This window comes from Molothrus aeneus, chromosome 3, assembly GCF_037042795.1.
Source record: "Molothrus aeneus isolate 106 chromosome 3, BPBGC_Maene_1.0, whole genome shotgun sequence".
Lineage (NCBI taxonomy): Eukaryota > Metazoa > Chordata > Aves > Passeriformes > Icteridae > Molothrus > Molothrus aeneus.
This window is the reverse complement of record NC_089648.1, coordinates 54,732,078-54,751,227: the sequence shown is the minus strand read 5'-3', so window position 1 is coordinate 54,751,227 and position 19,150 is coordinate 54,732,078. Positions and strand designations below refer to the sequence as shown.

Genomic DNA, 19,150 nt, shown 5'->3' with positions numbered 1-19,150 from the left:
TTATCAATACAAGCATAACGACACAGTGCCTTGATACTAAAGTCTGAAGTCACTGAGCAACCGGTTACCTTTAAACACTCACTAGCTCTGAGGCAACTACAAGCCAATAAGCAAGGTTCAGAGTTGCCAGGTATGTCAAGCTGGGGAGGTGATTAAATCTCTACAGAAACAACTGCATTTATCTACAGTAGAAAAGGGGAAAAAACCACAACATAGTTATGACCTGAGCTCCCCAAGAGGCCGAGTCTACTTTCTCTATGCTTGAACACACAATGTCAGTACAGATCCAGAGTTCAGCAGCTCCTCCCTTTCCTCATGCCTTGCAGGTGAGGCTCAAGGTGCATCACCAGAAATCAGCCCTTGTATTTACAGAGCCCAAGTAGGTGACATTTCAGAAAGAGGAGAGTTGGGTTGCAGGCTTATCACAGAGACAGGGCATCTCAGCTTCTAACTTGTGCACCATACTTAGAGAGTTTTAGCATCCCATTATCAGGATGAGAAAGATGCCCAGGCTGCCAAGCTGGCTAATGCCACTGGCTGCAATGCTTGATACCTTTCTGGGTGTGTTTTTTTCCCCCCTACAGTTGCCCCCTTTAACCTGGTCCATGCTGTGGTGATAAATGCATATGTTGATACCTCACGGGGATTTGAAACTCAGGGTAGACCCTCTGAGTCACTGGTGCTCTTGGGATGGAACTTGAGGAGAGCCTGCCCACTTATTTAAATTTTGCCTTCTTTGTGTCAGTTTTTAGGGTCAAAATCCAGTTCTGCAAAATCACATGTGCTCTTCCTTGTAGCCCAAATGTGTGTTCCTTATCTATGTCTACTAAGAATGAGTGATTATGAATACTAATCTAGACTAGCATGACTTCTGGATAGCAGCGAAGGAAACTCAGCCTTGAAAAGAACATATACTTGTGTCAGTCCAGACCTGTGTCTCAAACATTGAAAATATTTTGTGAGCATACAAAATCCTTTTCACAAAAATGTTAATGTTACACTTATCTGGAAAGGAAGCATTATTTGGCTCTTCTAAATGCTGGAGTTCAGCTTGTGGCTCCCTACCTCTGACCACCCTCTCCTCATAACATGCCAAAAAGTAATTTTACAAAACAGCAGTTAATGTCCTTGTAGTTTTTCCTGGCCGTTTAATTCCTGTCATGCAAGCCAATATATTCTAAGCAAGACCACTTAACTCAGAAGAAAAATTCACATTGTGTGTATCATGGCTCCAAATTCCCCCAACTTATTAAAGAGCAGTAACTTAGAGTCATGATTTGTATTTTTTTTCATAATTAAGAAGAATCTTGTTCTTTCAAAGTCAAATTCTGACTGATACACTGGGCAGAGTGCCATTGAGTAGACTGCAAGTTTTTGCAATAGTTCTGGAAAGTTAATGAGTTTTCAATTTGTTCTCTTATTCTTCTCTTTACACTTATGTTTTGGGCCTATTTCACTAAAATAATGATGGGTAAAACATAAAAATCTATCTTGGTATTGAGCTGCTATGGAGAATATGAAGAATATCAGAATATCAAGTTTCCAGTATACCCACAGGAAAAAATCTGCTTCAGTGTGGATTGGCACAACTCCAATTGTCAAAGGTTGCACATGAGTGCATACACAGAAATACAGATGGAAAAAAAGCCCCACACAGGTGAGAGGGAACTCCAAGAAGCAGCTTGAAAAAAAGAAAAACCTGAAGTGATGAGTCATTAATCGAAAACATGTACTGCTTTCAATATTAGCACAACTTCTAATGTGATACTTTCCCATGTATTCTGCCAGCTGTCATTTTCCAGATCTTGTCATTCAAACATATACCTAATGCCATTAATTTGTTACAGAATTTTTTAATACTTTTTTGAGGCGCATATGGATGTCTTCTATTTTTTTTTTATACCATACATATCTCATTCTAAACTTAGAGGTTTCCATAGTTGTCATTAAAAAGCACGTAGACAAAATATTTTATGGTATCTATAATAAATGCAAAGAAATCAATACAAACAAAACTTGGCTTAGCAAACTGTACATACATAAATATGTTGTTTTTCAACTTGACATTCAACATTTTTTCCTCATAAAAACTTCTGCAATCTTATTTATTACATCCATTTTTTTTAAACCTTAAAAAAGTGCTTCTCAGATTTACACCTTGTGCATCCAAAGCAAAAGTTAGAACATCATGCCTAAAACAGAAACCACAGGGAATAATACATTGCCATACAAGATTCTTTAAAATTGTATGTTACAAATGCTCTAAAATTCCTTAAGCATTGGTTATTTTGTATACTGTAGATACTGAGAGGGTATTTAACAAAGACTGGCTAATGGGTCGTTTGGAGCAGCACACAGGAAAGGATCTACAGTATCAAGTCCTTGGCTATGCATAGTACAGGGCAATGACCTGGATATAAAGTGGCTAAAAGATCCCAAAAGCTGTACAGAAGAGGTTTCCCTCACATACACTGCATCCTCCTTAGTGCCCAGGATGCGAGTATTGAAATGATGCTACTCAGGTAATACGTTGTGCACTTTGATACTGATACACTGAAGTGCTTTGAGCCGAGTGCCAGCAGAGAAAGATACGGGCACAGTAGTGACAACAGCAGACAGGTAAAGCTGCCACGCTGAACCCTGTCACCCTTTAAAACTATCTTGCTCCCAGCCAGCACTCCAGCAAGGTCTCCCGCTGTCCCACAGGTCTCCTTCACAACGGAGGAGGACCATTCATGTATTTCAGCATGGGGTGGAAAGAGCGGGCAAAGTTGTTTGCCATAGCACAGCTGTAATCTTCCTCGGTCATGGGCACCAGGCATGCCAGCCCGATCAGGAGCAGCAGGAGCAGCTGAAGTGGCAGAGCAGCTCTGAGGACTCTGAGGAAGAAGGATGGGCACCGCCACGCTGGCCCAGCCTCAGAAGGGGAGGAACCTGAGCCACCTCTTGTGGACCTGAGGAAAGAAGATGGGCAGTTGAATACACTAAAACATTACTGCAGCAGAGCTTGCCCTTGGGCCCTCAACCTCCCCTGAAGGCCTGTTTACAGTTTGCACAGACTTTGATTGACAACTGCAGAGGTATTTTTCAGTGAACATGCTATTTCCCTTACACTTTTAAGAGACCCCAGATTTCTTGACTGGGTAGAAAAACACCAAATGATCGCAATAGAAGGGTCTTTGTGACCCCACAGCCCCTTTATAATTTTTGGGGAAGATTCTCCACTTAAAGCACATATAGCAAATGGGGAAAATAAAAGGTGGCCCATACCTGCCATATTTGTTCAATGCATGCTGTCTAAAAGGTGGGCCTTCTTGTTTAAAATGGCCAGTTGCATTTGATTTGCAGAAGTTTCTGCATTTGTTTATGTATGAAGTATCCATAAGGTTATAATGCACTGAGATTCAGTTCCATAATTTTCTGTCAATCAATACACCAATATACAGATAATGGGGATTTATTTTCTACAAAGCACATTGTGTTTTGAATCTTGCACAGAATCAGCAGTTAAAATCTATCTGCTCAACTGATTTGACATCATCACCTTCCAAGTGATTTTCTCCCTTATGTGGATCGATCTGACTTGAAGTGGCACATACCTAAATGCATCTATAAGGCAGCAGAGATCTAACACAAGTATTTCCTAAGGGACACTTCAAAAATCCATTCTATTATTTAATGAAAGATAAAGACATAAATTTCACATTTTTCTTTTTGACTGAAATTGTCAAGAGCTGAAAAGAGTGACTAGGAAAGATGAAATCTGATGGTCTCAGTGTGTTAATTAAATGGCATGAGAAAATACTGTCTTTCAGCACAAGCCAAAAATGGAAGAACTCAGAGCCTTCAAGTACCTTGCTTCAAGAACTCTGCTATTAGGATATTAGATCATGAATTTTGTCTCAGACAAGTTGCTATAATACATTTGCACGGTTGCTATGATCATGAGGCTTCAGAAAATCTATAATTTCCTAAAGTTTAAGAGATAAAAATTCTCATAAATAGATGTGAGAAATCAGGCTTATTGGCTGTGGTCAAATGCTCCCCAGTAAAGTAAGTATGGGGTGATGGTTCCTTAGTGTTTCTTTGACTTCCCCTTGTTCTTTTGATCCTGTCTCCCTGATAAATCTGACTCTGTGTGGGGAAGCATCCAAAAATGAAAAGATCATCTTCAAAACAATGCCAGGCTTAGCAAGGGTTCCCTTTGCACATGTTCAGAAAATAATTATTTCTGTGCTTGAGAGTATTTTATTTTCTTATTCATATAAATATATATATAGCACCCCACTGAGGTGCTATATGAGGACTTCAACAAAGCCAGGCAAATTTTAAAGTTCAGGTGGCCAACAGATACGTAAACACTAATTTAGCAGATATGCTAAATCATTAACTTGAACTAAATATTCCAGGAAGCAGTGATGATCAAAACATCAGATCTTGTGTTGTCTGAATCCACACTATTGTAGCCCAGATGGAAAGTTGCTTATCGCATAACATAGGATCACATATTATAAAAAAGATATTGAAAGGACACGGCACATTAAACAGCACCAGAGTATTCCATACAAAAGCTCAATTAGATCAGGATTTCTACTGTCTTGAGAATACCAAGACAGAAAGTTAATGGACTGAGGCAGGAACAAAGGGAACAAGGAGTGCTTAATTACCTTCCAAGCATTTGATTGCACAGCCTACCTATTTACAAGGCTGTCATTGTATAAATGTTGTTAATCCAAATCAAAAAGTGACCACATTTCTGCAGCTGCTAACTGGTGTTTGATAATGAGCAAAGTGTCATTTTCTTCATTGCCCCAGAATTACTCTGGGGCAACACTGGGTGTCAGAAGGGGAATTTCCAAAAATCTGAATCAAATGGTAGCAAAGTTTTTCTTTCTGGTTTTTCTTTTCTTTTTCCTATGCCTTTAGTAGTATGATCCAGCACTTCTTGCTTTGTGTTTTACAAAAAAAAAAATCGTAATGTAAGCTTGCATGGCTGATCTCAAAAAGAACACAAACCTTCAAAAACTAAAACAATTCACAGCAAACCATATTTTCTGCAGTGAAGTAGGGTATTGAAGAATAATACTGCATGGAAACAATTCAAAAAGCAAATAATGAAATGTTACAAAAACATCTTCAGAGGGGGAGTTATAAAAAGTTTGAGTTCTGTACTGCTTGTGTTTATGGCAGGCCCACCTCTGCAATCTACATAATTGGCTGAAACATTGAATGGGCCATCTTAGAGTGTTTAATAGATTTGGTAAGGAGAGATGGTTAAAATTATACCTTGTTAATAAAAAAAAGCTCACTAGTTTTAAGGACAGACACCTATTTACCCTGGCAGGAGAAAGGAAAGGTGAAGTACTGCGCTACACTTTGGAGAAAAATCTAATTTCTGTTCTTGAGCTTGTCTCTTTAGCTGTCTCTTCTGATTGCTCCACCATTTGTCACACTGTGAGGAGGCAAAGAGGTAAGGCCATCTGCTACTCACTCCAGTACACAATTCCTGCTTAGCAGATGAAAGAAGAAAGCACAGCTGCAGTCCTGGCCAACAGTAAGCTTCTTCATGTCAAGAAATTTTATATATTAATCTAAGTGCAAGCAACAGTTACCCTTACTTTGAGAGTTTGTAATGTCAGTGATATTGGAACTCTCCTCTAAGCATTTCAAGAGGGGAGAAGCTAATTTACCAGGATATAGATAGGACGGTCAAAGTGAACTTTAATTTCAGCTCAGAGGGGAACCTTTTTGTAAAGATGATTGCTACTTTTTTCCCCAAGGAAAATATGGTTGATGTAACCAATCTGTATTGCAGTAAGCATCTGAAAGCTATCAAAAAGGAATTTATCATTCAAGTGAAGCTGATAGAAATAAAGTTAATTTACTGCTAAGTGACTAATGGAATGAAGAAAACAGGCTTACATTGAATGAAGCGCTGCTGGCCTAGTTGGATGTTATTTACTGCAGTTAATCAAGAATGGGCCTTAATTTAATATCTTTATTAAAAGACTACTGCACAAAATATAAGAATAGTAAATTTCATTTCTATGATGGCAGATGCTGAAGGTCTTTGCAAATACCAGATAGGATTGGCTTCTTGCATAGAACAAAAGTGGGTGAATCTAATAAGTTTAAGAAGCAGCAGTTGTATATGATATTAAGTAACAAGCCCTAAGAGTGAGGGAGATAACTGGGAAAAGAATCATGGCAAGCCAAATCCAAACCTTGTGTTTGAGCTACTATTTAGCCATGAGTATAATTTTGTGGGCAAAGCCAAAAAGAGTGATGTGGTTTGGTCTGCTCCAGGAACAGCAAGTGACCTTTTAAGATCCACTAGTCACTTGGGGAGGCCTGGGGAGAGCAGGAAATGGAGTTTGGCACTGTGGCACCAAGACCTGAATAGAGCTGCTCAAGAGAGACAATGTAAACACCCCTGAGCAAACTGAACCACTATTTTAATCTTTTAACATTTTAATCACTTCAAAAAAATTCACAGACAAAGATCCAGGTGTGCACTTATGACAGCTCTCTTAAACTGATGAAGAAAGAGGAATTGCTTTTTGGATTTTCTTTCTCACCTAGCACGCAATTACTAGTACTGCTTGGATGAGACTCCAGTTAAATCCACAATGTACTGTCTAGTTTAATCTTGTACCTTGCTTAGCATCACACTGTATTTGCCTGTCTTTCTGTGGTGATAATGGAGAAGGCAAAGTGATGTGACACTTTGATACTATACACAAAGCATGGCCCCTCTAATTTTTTAGATGAAATTTCCTTCTTTCTTGTGTGATAAACCTTTTACGATTGACTTTATTTCTCCTTTATACTAAACCCTACCAGGGTTTGCTGATCCAGTGCAAGATCAAACACAAAGTACTCTGATCAGAGGCATGTCAAAATATTAAAGAACACAGTGACAGCTTGTACCGCATTATCAGTTAAAACCGCATTATACATCAACCGCAACCTGTCTGGCTTGCGCATTTGATTAAGTTTCCTATTCAGCAGTGACTCATTCGTATTCCATGCTTGTCTGAATGACAAATTGAACATTGTGTTGTGCTGCTACAAGATGTGTTAATAAACAGTGCTGGAAAGCCTTGATCTGAAAGGTGCCACAGCAATGCCACTGCTAGAGCAGGGGTTGATCCCCAAGCTGCCAAACACTGCTAGCTGCTCTTCGAGCCAGGGGCTCGCACCTACAACCAGAAACCTCAGAAGGCTGGCAGAAGTGGTTTGACTACACAGGAGAGTGGATAAGCGCACACAATGTGTTCCTTGAGTACAATGATGCTAGTGCAAGCGTCCTGATCTGTCAAAGACATCGCCCCTCCTCCTTGCTGTTAGTGGCTGCAGAGTAAAGCCCCTCTCCTCCCTTTTTTTCTCCCTAAGAGAAAAAAACCGCCAAGCTTCATAGCAGACTGGAGATGAATAATTATTTCTCTTTCTCCATCAGACAGAAAGATAGATTTTACATATATTCCCTATTTTCTACGTGATTTCCTTTTGTTTCAAAGGAAAAAATCCTTAAAAATAGGCAGTTTCTTACTGCGTGTGGAAGCAGTAAAAGATACTTGTTCTATTTGTTACATGTTTTTACAACTATGCCACTTTACTCACAGTCCCTAACTACCTATGAAAAGCAAACTTTTTTAAAGAAGTGTTTATGTAAATATCTACATGGTAAACAGTTTTGCTCTTTACTTAATTTGTAATGAGAATAAAGTCTTGATTTTGCTAATGAAAATAAATAATGCTCTAAGGTATTTTTTTGTCTGCTTGTTTGTGGCTCAAACACTGTATTAAATCTAGTGTTCACTTCCTTCTTTGACTCTAACAGGAATTATTTTATAAACAAATCAGCTAATTTTTGATATGCAGAGAATGATATTTAGGTTAAATGAGATTTATCATTAGATTTAATAAGAACAAATATACCTTAATCACACTTTTTAATTATTTTAGCAGTGTGCAAGACACTGAAATAGCAAAAGATGTCCCCTTTACACACGTTGGCTTGCTCCTTTGCTTTTTTTAAATTTTTTTTTAAACTTCCTAATTGTTGAGGCTAGTAAACCAATCAGTGAAAGAGCGAAGGTACACACATCACACTGACAACAACAAGAATGCAGAAGCACTGTTAGCTGCAGAGATGACAGGTTGCTGGAGACACCGTGGAAAGCAAGAAGCTGTAGCTGCACGCCTGCTCTCTACTGGTCAGACAGAGATGGGGCAATGCTGCTCCCGGAGCAATGCAGGGATGCGAGCACTGGGTGAGCCATGGCAGTGTTAGCATGTTATACTGCAGTTCGTCTGAGGAGGGGAGAGAAAGTGATCCCGAGTCTCAATACTCTCAAATTCTGACTTTTAGTTTTGAGTCTAAAGTATTGAAAACCCACAAACTGAACAAAACGTTTCAGGGAAAAAAAAAAAAGAAGAAATAAATAAATAAGTAAATAAATAAATAAATAAAAGGATGTTAGTATGTCTCATCCAGATCTGTGGGTTTTGTGAATTCTAGAATATGATACTGGCCTATTACCTGCCTTAATTTAATATCTAGAGGTAAAGAGGATGATAGAAAGTGTTTGCCATGAACTTACTAGCACTCCTCTTAAATCATACCAAAATAAAATAATCATAATTGTAAACACACACTCACTCTGATCAGGCATATGAAAAATAAATGTTGATTACATGGGATTTCTGTGAAGCAAAACCTGCAGCTGTCCAGGGATTAGCCTGTATCTCTATTTAACAGAGAATCTGAAGTAATTGGAAGTCCCTTTTGCTGAAGGATTAACAAAAGGGAAGTTATCACTTGTGTAAGTCCTGACCCCCTGATGGAGTCAGTGGGACTGAGAGGAACCACGGCCAATTTCTATCATCCTCTTGGTGTTCTAGAACAGAGTGCGGAAACCAGGAGAATAAGGTACCTGCTATGTGGACTGCTGACAGAGGGTCCAGGCTGTGAGAGACTACATTTGCCCCGTGGCTGTTTGCAATGAACAGGGGGTAAAGAAAGAAGAATGTTCAGTCCAGGCAAATAAAGACAAGCTACTGATGAAACTAAATTAAAAGTGCAGCAAAGGAAACATAAAAAAAAAAATCAAATGAAGTGACCAATACCCATGAACCAAGGAAACTGGCTTTTCTTTGCACCTAGCTGTTCCAAATTATTGGAACATACATAGTGAACTCAGTAATAACATTTAGACATTATTTTTATGAACAGTAGCTCTGGGTTTTAAATAAAGTCTCTAGAAATTTAGTTCAAATAATAGGCAATATGAAATAGATGTTATCTTATTAAGTTGAATATGGAAAAATATATAGATTTTAAAATTCACATGCAGAAAAATTAATATTCTCTAGGGAAAAAGGTCCAAGACCCTCCTTTGGCAAGTTTTGTCTCTCCTGCACCCCACGATTTTGAAGGCCAAATAATGGTAGGGGCATTCTTGCACTCACAGGTATTTGCTGGATCATTTAATGCAGTTAGATGTTTATAATTCTGATTACATTTCTTTTGTATTAGTATTTATTTATTTAGCATCAGTATATTTGGCACTGAAATTCTGAACACTTTAGTGTCACTTTAGTCTTCAAAATTGTGTGGGTGCAGAACCCAGAAGTTTGAAAGGAATCATAAACTTAGCTATGAATTATGGAGGGGAAAAAACAAACCAGTAGTAACTATATGAACAATAACAAATTAAGAGACAGACAAATCCTTATTAAAATATTAAGATGAAACCTATGATAATTTTACATGCTCTCTAAACATAGATTTATGGTAAAATACTTCTCCATTTCCTGTAATGGTCAGGCAACCTTCAGTTACACCTGTGATATCAGAGTTATTAGAAACTATTTAGGTTTAAATTTAAAAGACAAAAGCATTGACCTCTGAAATAAAATGTTAAGGTTTATATTCTTTCTCCTTTGGAAAAGCCAGTATTCCTTTACATTCTCATACTAGCATCTAAAAGGAAACTAGTGAATGTAAACAAAAATTAAAAAAATAAATGAATTTCAAGAGCCATAGATTTATCAAGACAGAACTCAGAGGCTTTACAAAAAAGTGCAAATGGAAAAACAAAACAAAACAAAACCAGTCTGATTGTCTTAAGAACTAAAGAAAAAAGCAAATTAATCAACCAATAGAATTGCAGAAAAAGACAAAATAATTGCAGTTCCAATTTGGGCTCAGAGTATGGAAGTGTTAAGTATTAGGCATGTATTGCTATATTTCTTGAATTTTGTGCCAGCGATGTAAATGGACAACTCCAGAGTTGCCACTATAGCCATTGATTAGGTCCTGCACAGCTAGCTGGTTTGAATAATGTTTTTGTGCCCTTCAGCTCTACTTAGCCATTCATCCAAAGTCTCAATAAGACCATCTGCAACCTGCATCAGAAATGACAAAAGAACTTATTGAGATTCTTGATGAAGCAGCTCTGAAGAGAAGGCCAAACAGAAATGGAGGACTGATTATACCAGACAAGACCGGACTTTGGGGTGCTGCCATCACTAGAGCAAAATACAAGAGACACGACATGCCATACCATGGTAAACCAACCACACTGACAGCCCTGGTTTCAGATAGTATTTACCACTTCTGATTTCATGCAGGATGGGATATGCAGCAGGGTTGGGAAAAGCAGCTGTGTTTTCCTTTTGGTTTATGCCATTTCCTTTCCTAACAAGTGGGAAGGGGTGACTTCCAGCTGGCTAGAACTGCGGTAGATATCTATAGTTCCCACCCAAGGGGCGGAAGAAAATAAATTACATGAAATTACCGTTCTCTGTCTGCTTGGAGTGCTTCTTCCAGATACAGGACTCACTGAGCCTGATGTGTCTAATTCATCAGAAGACCATGAGGACAATTCCTAAAGTTCAGAAGGAATGGAGCTCAGAAATACAGCAACTAGCTGCACAGGTAAGCAAACTAGAAAAATTTCCCTGAGTGAAATTCCAGCAGAGTTATTTCCAAGCCAAATAAAATAAAGCAGCTAAATTTTGCTACCAAATTTTAAAAGACTAAGACATGTTTTCTCTGTCAGCCCTAAAGGAGAAGAAAAGCGAACAATAGTTAAAACTTCCTTTGCTTAGGTGCACATTTTCCACCAAAGTCAATACAGGGGAAAAAACAGTTCTTCATTGGCTGTGAACTACAAGAAGGGTTTGGTACTACCAAGATTTTAATAAAACAGGTAGAAATCCACTAAAAGGAGGGAAGAGCTGAGTTCTTGTGCTTTAATAACTCTGCTAATCCAAGTCCTTTTAAAAAAGTGAACTAAAGGAGAGCCTTGAAATCTTTACTCTGTATCTGTCACTGCTGGCAAAGACACGTGTGTAACTCCCTCTCAAATACCTGAGGTACACGACAACTTGAAAAGATTTGGACTATAGCTCACAGCCTGAGGCACATATTAGGGATTCCTTACCCTATTACAGAATTTATTTTATGGGTTTTTTTCTCTCTTTGACAGAGTGTGCATTAACTTACTTTCCGGTGACAGCTGACATATTATAATTTTCAGTACTGCTACTGGAATAATTATCTCATATACTTTGCCAGTTGACTGATTCAGTAATAGCAGGGTAAACAAACCAAGAAGTTCAGTAATTGCTACACCAAATAGAAAAAAAAATTCTGAATTTAAACTCCCCCCGTATCAGAAGAAATATTTACAATATGAAGTTTAAGACTACTTTATGATATTCAAGATTACATGTTCTATCTTGGTAAGCACTGCAAACCACAGAAACAGAGCAGCCAATAGCAATGATCAGAGAAAGGCAGTCAGAACAGCAGGAAACACGCTCAGTGAACAGAAAGGAATAAAAAGACGTGACTTACCAGTTGACTGCTTGAAATGTCAAGAATTTTCTCTAGGTCTTTAATATGACGTGTAACCTCTTTCAAGAGCAGCTTCAGTCTGTTTCCAATGACATGTACCTTTTCTTTGGCTTCAAGACAATCCTTGCCTTCAGCATTGACTAGCAATTGGCAAGACATATCTTGCAGTGATGCCACCTTCAACTGAGACTCCAGCAGCTCACGTCTGATTTGCTGTTACCAAGGCAAGCATCAAATTTTTTTAATAGCAGTCAAAAAAAAAAAAGTAGAACTCACAAAACTCACCATTTTACATTAAAGAAATGGAAAAAAATGAAGAGAAGCAACAAATTTCTAATCTGACAGGAGGATATACAGCAGTCTAGTAATTGCCTGAGATTTAAAATCACATGCGCTACTAAGGAAAGAGAGTGGTGTTCCCTACCAAGGCAAAGTCAGTCACTGAAGCTGGTCCCACAGCTCTGTGTTAGCACACAATGTACAGTGCTAACCCTCACGAGAAAGAGAAATCTGATTAGATGTTTTTCTGGTGATGTGTTTTGGGAGAGAAAAGGATGATTATAGTCCTACCATCAGAAGTCTGTGATGATCCTGCAGTATTTCTGAGTCGAGATTTGGATTGATGGGCACAATCTCATTTTTCCTTCTGTCAATATTCTCCAACCAAAGCAGCAAACCATGGCTCAGTTCATGGAAATCCTACAAATGATGAATCATGGTTTTAACAGGGTAGCAGAATATTCCAGTCAAACTCAGGTTTTTAATTTATCCTCTGATACATTCTACTAGCTAAATAAAATAATTTCCAAGAAGTATACAACAGAATATGAGAATACTATTCCAGAGATGACAAATTTTGTAAATATTGGGCTGTAAATACATGTTTTAGGTAGCACAGGTGTATCCTTGAGAAAAACATACGCCAAAACTGTATGGCTTTCACGGGTAAGTTTCGTATGGATCATGAGCACAACAGGTAACTAAATGGTCTATATTTTCAGTATATGGGCTGCTGACAATTTGAAATAGGCACAGTACAGACCTGGCACTGTATTAATGCATCCTGCAACGAGCTGCGCCAGTCTTCAATCATGCTGCACACGTGCTCCCAGCGCACATTCATCTGGGACAGGCGCTCCTGGAGCTTCTTGCTCTCCTCACTGTCAGACTGAGTGAACTCTGAGCTGCACAGATTGATGGACAAGATGATTGCTTTGCGGTTATCAATTGCCTTCTGCAGCTCCTTGATGGTAAGACATAGAGGAAGAAAGAATGGAAATTGGTAAATTATGACTTTCAGAAACATAAAGTAGAGAATGCACCACAAGACTGCAGTGCTTTGCCACCAGCAGCTGCAGAAAGGCACCATACTGTAACAGTCCCTTTACTCTGGATATGATGCTTCTGGGCTCACTCTGTGACTCTGCAAATGTTCACTCTTTAACATCTACTAAAACTTTACTGTGAGCATAAACAAGAGCAAGCCAATTAAACTTGCAAAATTTTAAAAGCCTGAAGTCAGAGTTGAATTTTAAAGATCTGGCTCATGTTTCAGATATTTTAAAGACAGAGTAGGTCCAAAAAAATTTAAATGTGTAGCACAACTGTATTTTAGCTCACAATAAAACTTTTGCCCTCGCTTTTCAGTTTTGCTGATAAACATGAAAACCAACATATTTTCAAGTGGAATCTGCTGTCATCAGTGCTTTAAAATAAAAGCTTTTACTGAGAGAAACAAAAACATACAAAGAGTATAAAGAACTTAAATTTATAGAAGCACAACTTGTATAAAAACTCTGATTTGTTTATATTGGAAGCCACAAAAGAAACCCACCTCCACTGGTTTGGAGGGTACTAATGGGCTTTCAAAGAGACGGTGAGATAAGAACAGGATTCTTATGAAATGCCCTGTTTTCCACCTACTTTACAGCATTTACTTAAAAGCACGATGTCACAGTAACCTCTGCAGTACTTATGGCAGCTATATTTGGATTACAGTGAAGATGAGAATTGACATGCTTCCCATGGATCACAGCCGGAAAAAGCCTTTACTATCTGTTCACCTCATCCCTGGCATGAGGCACAGTGCATTTTGACATTGGGTCACATATTTTCGTGCCCATGCTTGTAAGAAACTAGTAACTGAATGCGAAGTTGTGGACCACCACATTTGCAGATCTTTATAGCTGTGAAATACACAAGAGAGATGGAAGTAGTGTTCAGATTTTGATGCTCCTGAGATGACAGAAGAAGAAAAGGAATGTTGCAAAGTGGCATCAAATTTTTCCTATGTTGCACTGGTGACACAGGGTAGGTTACAACACCTTTGGACTCCTTCTCATTCCTCCACACAAAGTAGTAATGTCTCAGTGAGGCATTTCTTTTGAACCAGCTATTTTGTTACCAATTTGAGTAAAAGAGAAGTGATCTAACTTGGCACTTCTTAAAAATTTCATCAATTTGGGTGACATCAGGAGTTATCTGGACATTCTGGGATTACAGAATTGCTGCAGAACTACTATTCCAAAACTTCATTTGGATCATGGTACATTTTCCTTCCAAAAGGTGATTCAGAAAATCACTTTCCCAGTTACTTTACCTGCAGAAGCCCCCAGTGTGGAGAAAACCAGCTGCAATTATTGGCAACCTCTTCAACATACCTGTTGCACTCAGTTTTAGAAGGTAACTTATGGAACAGAGAAATAAAACTCACTTTCAGTTTTTTAATCCTGAGCTCAATAGTTTGTATGTCAGTGCTGAGATCAAGGCGGTGGAGCTTCTCCAGTTCCTCTTCAGTTTCTCCCAACCAAGCCCAGATGCTATTAAGGTCGGAGTTGAACTGCTGCCATTGCTGAAGGTTCTGCTTCATCCTCAGCTCCTTGCTTAGAGCTTGAGCCTGGATTAATTCCCATCTTTCAATAACACCTGGAATTACAAACACCAAATTCAACAAAAGCCAGAAAAACTCACTAGCTTCACACACACACAATTGCATAAACCAAATACTGTTCAGAGCAAAAAGATGCTCTGTAAAAAGCCTAAGCCTCAAACACTAAGAACTTTAAAAATGAAGTTAGATTGAAGAAAGTGATGTTGGAGGGAAAGAATGAAGAACCTGGATGATTCCAGTCAACAGGCAATTTTATTGCTTTCTAATGTCAGACTTGTATGAGCAGAATTAAGATGATACATGCAGGTCTCTAAAAGAGGTTATGCTGGCAAAAAAGACGTCTTAAATTACCAGACAAGTGCAAACCAGACAAGAAATATTAATACATCTAACTAACCAGGTATTTATTATTTTCATTGGTAGTTGTGCCGATCACTGTTTAATGGTCACACCTCACTACATTTGCCTTAGCTACTGCTGATGCATTGGATAAACACTTGCACTAGAAAGAAATAAATAAGGGACTATTTCTTCTTGCTAGTTATCTTGAAATGTTACGGCAGAAGCTGTATCACTCCATCAACTTAAAATTTACAAATAAAAATCCGCAAAAAAATAAGAGAGACTATATGGGTAGCATATCTTGTCAAGCTAAGAATGAGGATGATGCCTTTATAGTCTCTGGGAATCCATGCTTTCACAATCCATGCTGCCTCTTTTTCTACAGCTGATGTTTAAAATTAGCCCCATGAATACTTCTATCAGGTGAAAATAAGTTTCTTTACTCTAGGCAGGTAATCTGAGAGGTGAAAGTTAATATTAGAAGAAACAAATGCTGGCCAAGGTGTTTTGTACACCAATATAAGCAACCTTTTTCATGAGAAATCTTAAAAAAAAACCCCACTGCACCCACAGGGACCTCCTGAAAGGCTTAGGGTTATGCTTCATGATATGAAGGGGTTCTTAAAATGGACTTGCATGCCTAAACTCTTCATACAGCATACACAAGGAATACTTACTATTCCTAACTAAAAATGTTAAACAGAACATGGTAACAGACAGTCATGTAAATATATATGCCAGTAAATAATACCAAGTGTTTATTCAGAAAAGCTTTGCATGTGTGCTGCTTTCCATAATTACTGCTCATCAAATGAACTACATGTTACTTACCAGCTGTTTGTGTTTCAGTACTGTTCATGTTAATGAGACCTGAAAATTTTTCTTCTTCCTCCTTCAGTTTATATCCAAGCCTTCTTACTGAGTCTATGCTTCCACTGCATTCACCCAGCAGTTTCATCTGTGTTAACAAACAAAATATTCCTTTTCAATATGCACTGTACAGGACTAATTGTATGGACAGTGAGAATTACAATACAACTTCCAGAAATTTCCAACAGTAAGTATAAGTGTGAAGAAAAAGATCTATTATTCTAACAATCTGCGCTGATACTATAAAAAAAGTATATGCAGATAATAAAGGCCTAAAGCATAAGTTATACGGAAATAACTTAGCACCATTATGCCAAATTGTTCTAGATGTCTTAGGTGCCATCTTCTCTAATTTTAAGACACTATGGCAAAGACACTAGAAGATTGATAAAGAAAATTAACTTAAATGTGGAAATATTACTATGCATGCAGGCAGATAATTTTTACATTCTGTCCTTAATAAAATTATTTGAATGGCTTAGAGAGAAATTTATCTTTCAGAAAACCTCTCTGAAAAAGCTTTTTAATTAGGGATTCCATACATGTAACCCTGCTTATATGATGCATGCTTATAATTCATTAGCAAGATGAATACTGTGCCTGAAGCTATAAAACATGCTTTTAAAACCAGGGGAACTTCAAACAAGGATATCTTCGTTAGATGGATAAAAACATGTGTGAGAAAGTACTTTTAGACATCTGCAAAAATGTAATAGGAAAATAAATTCCTTAGAGTCATGTTCCTCTAATATATTTCTTCCTCTAATGCTATTGTAAACACGCTAATAGCATAAACACCAATAGCATGTGGTCGAGGGTAGTAAGCACACAAGTGAGCCTGAGAAGCAGTTACAGATCATTGCTCTGCTGAAGCAGCTGCATTTCCCTCAATATCTGAGCTAAGCTAAGCTTGGGGTGCATAACTGACTGGGGCTCCAAAACACACGCACATATCCTTTGTAAGTGGAATCCAGTTCTGGTCCTGTAGGTGTCTTGCTACGGATGATGTTTTCTGTTTGCTGGATCTGGAAGCGACTGGTGTCCAAGGCCTTGTCCAGCTGTCGGATATGTGCTTCCAGGGCACCCGGTTCACCTGTACCAATACCAAAAAAGAGGGACTGTCACCCCAAATTTTCCAAATTTTTTTTTCCTTGCCCAGGCAGAATAGATATTAGGAATACTGTTTAGATTAGACAGTGAAGGAGAAAGGTGGCAGCAGCAGTATGAGTGGTACAATGTCAAAGCTAAGTGATAACTGGTTACATTAGAGAGTGTTAGCAAAAGATTATACCAATGAACAAGCTTGCCATAAGAATACTATAGAAGAGTTCACAGTTTAAAGTAGGCTTGCAAATTATTCTAAAGTGGCTTTTCCCCTATATTGAATGCCTTGTCTTTTTTTAAAGAGAAAGTTCTCAGCAAAGCATACTCTAACCTCACTGATTTTGGGAAGCACCTTGCTCCCTTTCACAAGCACTGTCAAATTAACCCCCATAACCCAAATCCCCATTTTTATGATCTAAATCCATGTAAAAATTTGGTAGCTTCATTTCTCTTTGTATTATTTCTCCCCACTAAAATGCAGTAGAATTTGCATCTGCATGAAAGGATCCTATTTGTATACAATTTTAGAGACTAAAAGTGGCCTCACAAATGCTAAGTGATACTGTTATAATCATATTGTCAAAATCCATAGATGACTGGACATCTTGGAGGCCTGCAGCAAGTAGTCCATGACTGCTTTGGGCAACCATGCTAAGGAGCAAAATGTATAGCATTTTTCCAATTATGTACTTGACAAAGATCATGCTTAACATATCTGCAAGATGGAATTATTCATTCAAGCTATTGGGAATCAATATCAATGTTTTTGAAGAAGGACTAACTTGTAGTTTCCTTGTAGGGGTCAGCTGAATTTTGTGATATAAATTAGCTACAGACAATGCTAATGTGAAGCAGGTTGCAGCCTAGAGGACCCCATGAGATCCTTCTTATCCATATTCTATTACTATGCCCGATTTCCATCTGTTTACAAAGACAGTTTGAATTTATTCCTAAAGACACAATAAGAAACATGAATAGAGGAGAGCTTTCTGTCCACCGAATTACAAAAAACTGAGCCTCTTGGATGATTAATCTTTTTTCATATATAACACCATCTCACCCCAAATGGACAGGACAAAGCGCTCGATATTGTTTTTTTGCTCATTACTTGAAAAAAATTTTCACGGGTCAGAAAACTAAACACACTTTTCCCATAAGTACTGCTATTACTCATACCCTTAATCAATAACATTATTTCACTAAGTTGGGGAGTAAATAGAAATGGATGGTGAACCTGAGGCTTGTGTCACAGACACTAAGATTTTAATTGTTTGCTTATAGCAATGAAGTCATTATTTAAGAGGAAAACTGTGAAATCAAGAGAAAAAGTACTTGCAAATGCATCTCTTTCCTCCAAGAGAGTAATCAAAAAATGAGAAAGAAGGTTTAATCTTGTGCAATGTGAAAAGAAAATTTTCCAGTATATGAGACTAAGATAAAGACAGTACCTCAACTTGACATTTTGATCACATGAAACAACAACTAAACTAAAAGCTTATATCTGCATAATAATCCAAGATGTGGCTGTGTTAAAAAAAATAATACGCAAATCTGAAAAATTAGGTATTGTTCTATACCTTTTCCTTCTGCCTTAAGATGTAACTATGTATTAAAGTCCAGTTGATGGACACCAGAGAAAAAAGACCAATAAGATCAGGATCAGTTTAGTTTAGTTAGCCAAGGTCGGAGGGCTAAGACTTCAGACATCATTGTTTCATCCATACCCCCAATGGTACCTTTAAGCAAAGTAATAAAGCAGGAGGATACTTCTAAGTTAATATGTCAATGCTGCCATGTAAGAAATATTTATCTTGTAAGTTGTGAAAAGATAGCAGATGCTAGGAGAAGAGAAAGAAGTTACACTTGTGCACCATGGTATTTGCATCTGGCTATGCTTAGTCTTTTATGATGCCTACCAGAGATGTTTTTGAGGGCGTTTTCTGTGAGTGCTACATAGGCCTCAAGAGTTTCAGGGATCTCTACATCTGAAAAAATAAAAGCACACTCTGAATTGATGGCTCCTTACAGCAGGAGTCCTTTTCATGGGATGGATTAATTAAATTGTTCCAATAGCA

General features: G+C 38.0%; 1 protein-coding gene across 2 annotated transcripts in view; it reads right to left on the bottom strand.

The window, feature by feature from the left end:
• Positions 1-1,837: 1,837 nt before the first annotated feature.
• Positions 1,838-19,150, bottom strand: part of SYNE1 (spectrin repeat containing nuclear envelope protein 1) — a 288,590-nt gene continuing 271,277 nt past the window's right edge. For both annotated transcript variants that reach the window (XM_066546958.1, XM_066546957.1), the window contains 10 exons: positions 18,992-19,060; positions 16,922-17,064; positions 15,933-16,059; positions 14,583-14,794; positions 12,912-13,112; positions 12,440-12,568; positions 11,870-12,082; positions 10,806-10,895; positions 8,940-8,998; positions 1,838-2,954 (listed from right to left, as the gene is read on the bottom strand). In XM_066546958.1, coding sequence (XP_066403055.1) covers positions 2,714-2,954; positions 8,940-8,998; positions 10,806-10,895; positions 11,870-12,082; positions 12,440-12,568; positions 12,912-13,112; positions 14,583-14,794; positions 15,933-16,059; positions 16,922-17,064; positions 18,992-19,060 — 1,484 coding nt within the window. In that variant the 3' untranslated portion in view covers positions 1,838-2,713. The remainder of the gene's footprint in view (positions 2,955-8,939; positions 8,999-10,805; positions 10,896-11,869; positions 12,083-12,439; positions 12,569-12,911; positions 13,113-14,582; positions 14,795-15,932; positions 16,060-16,921; positions 17,065-18,991; positions 19,061-19,150) is intronic.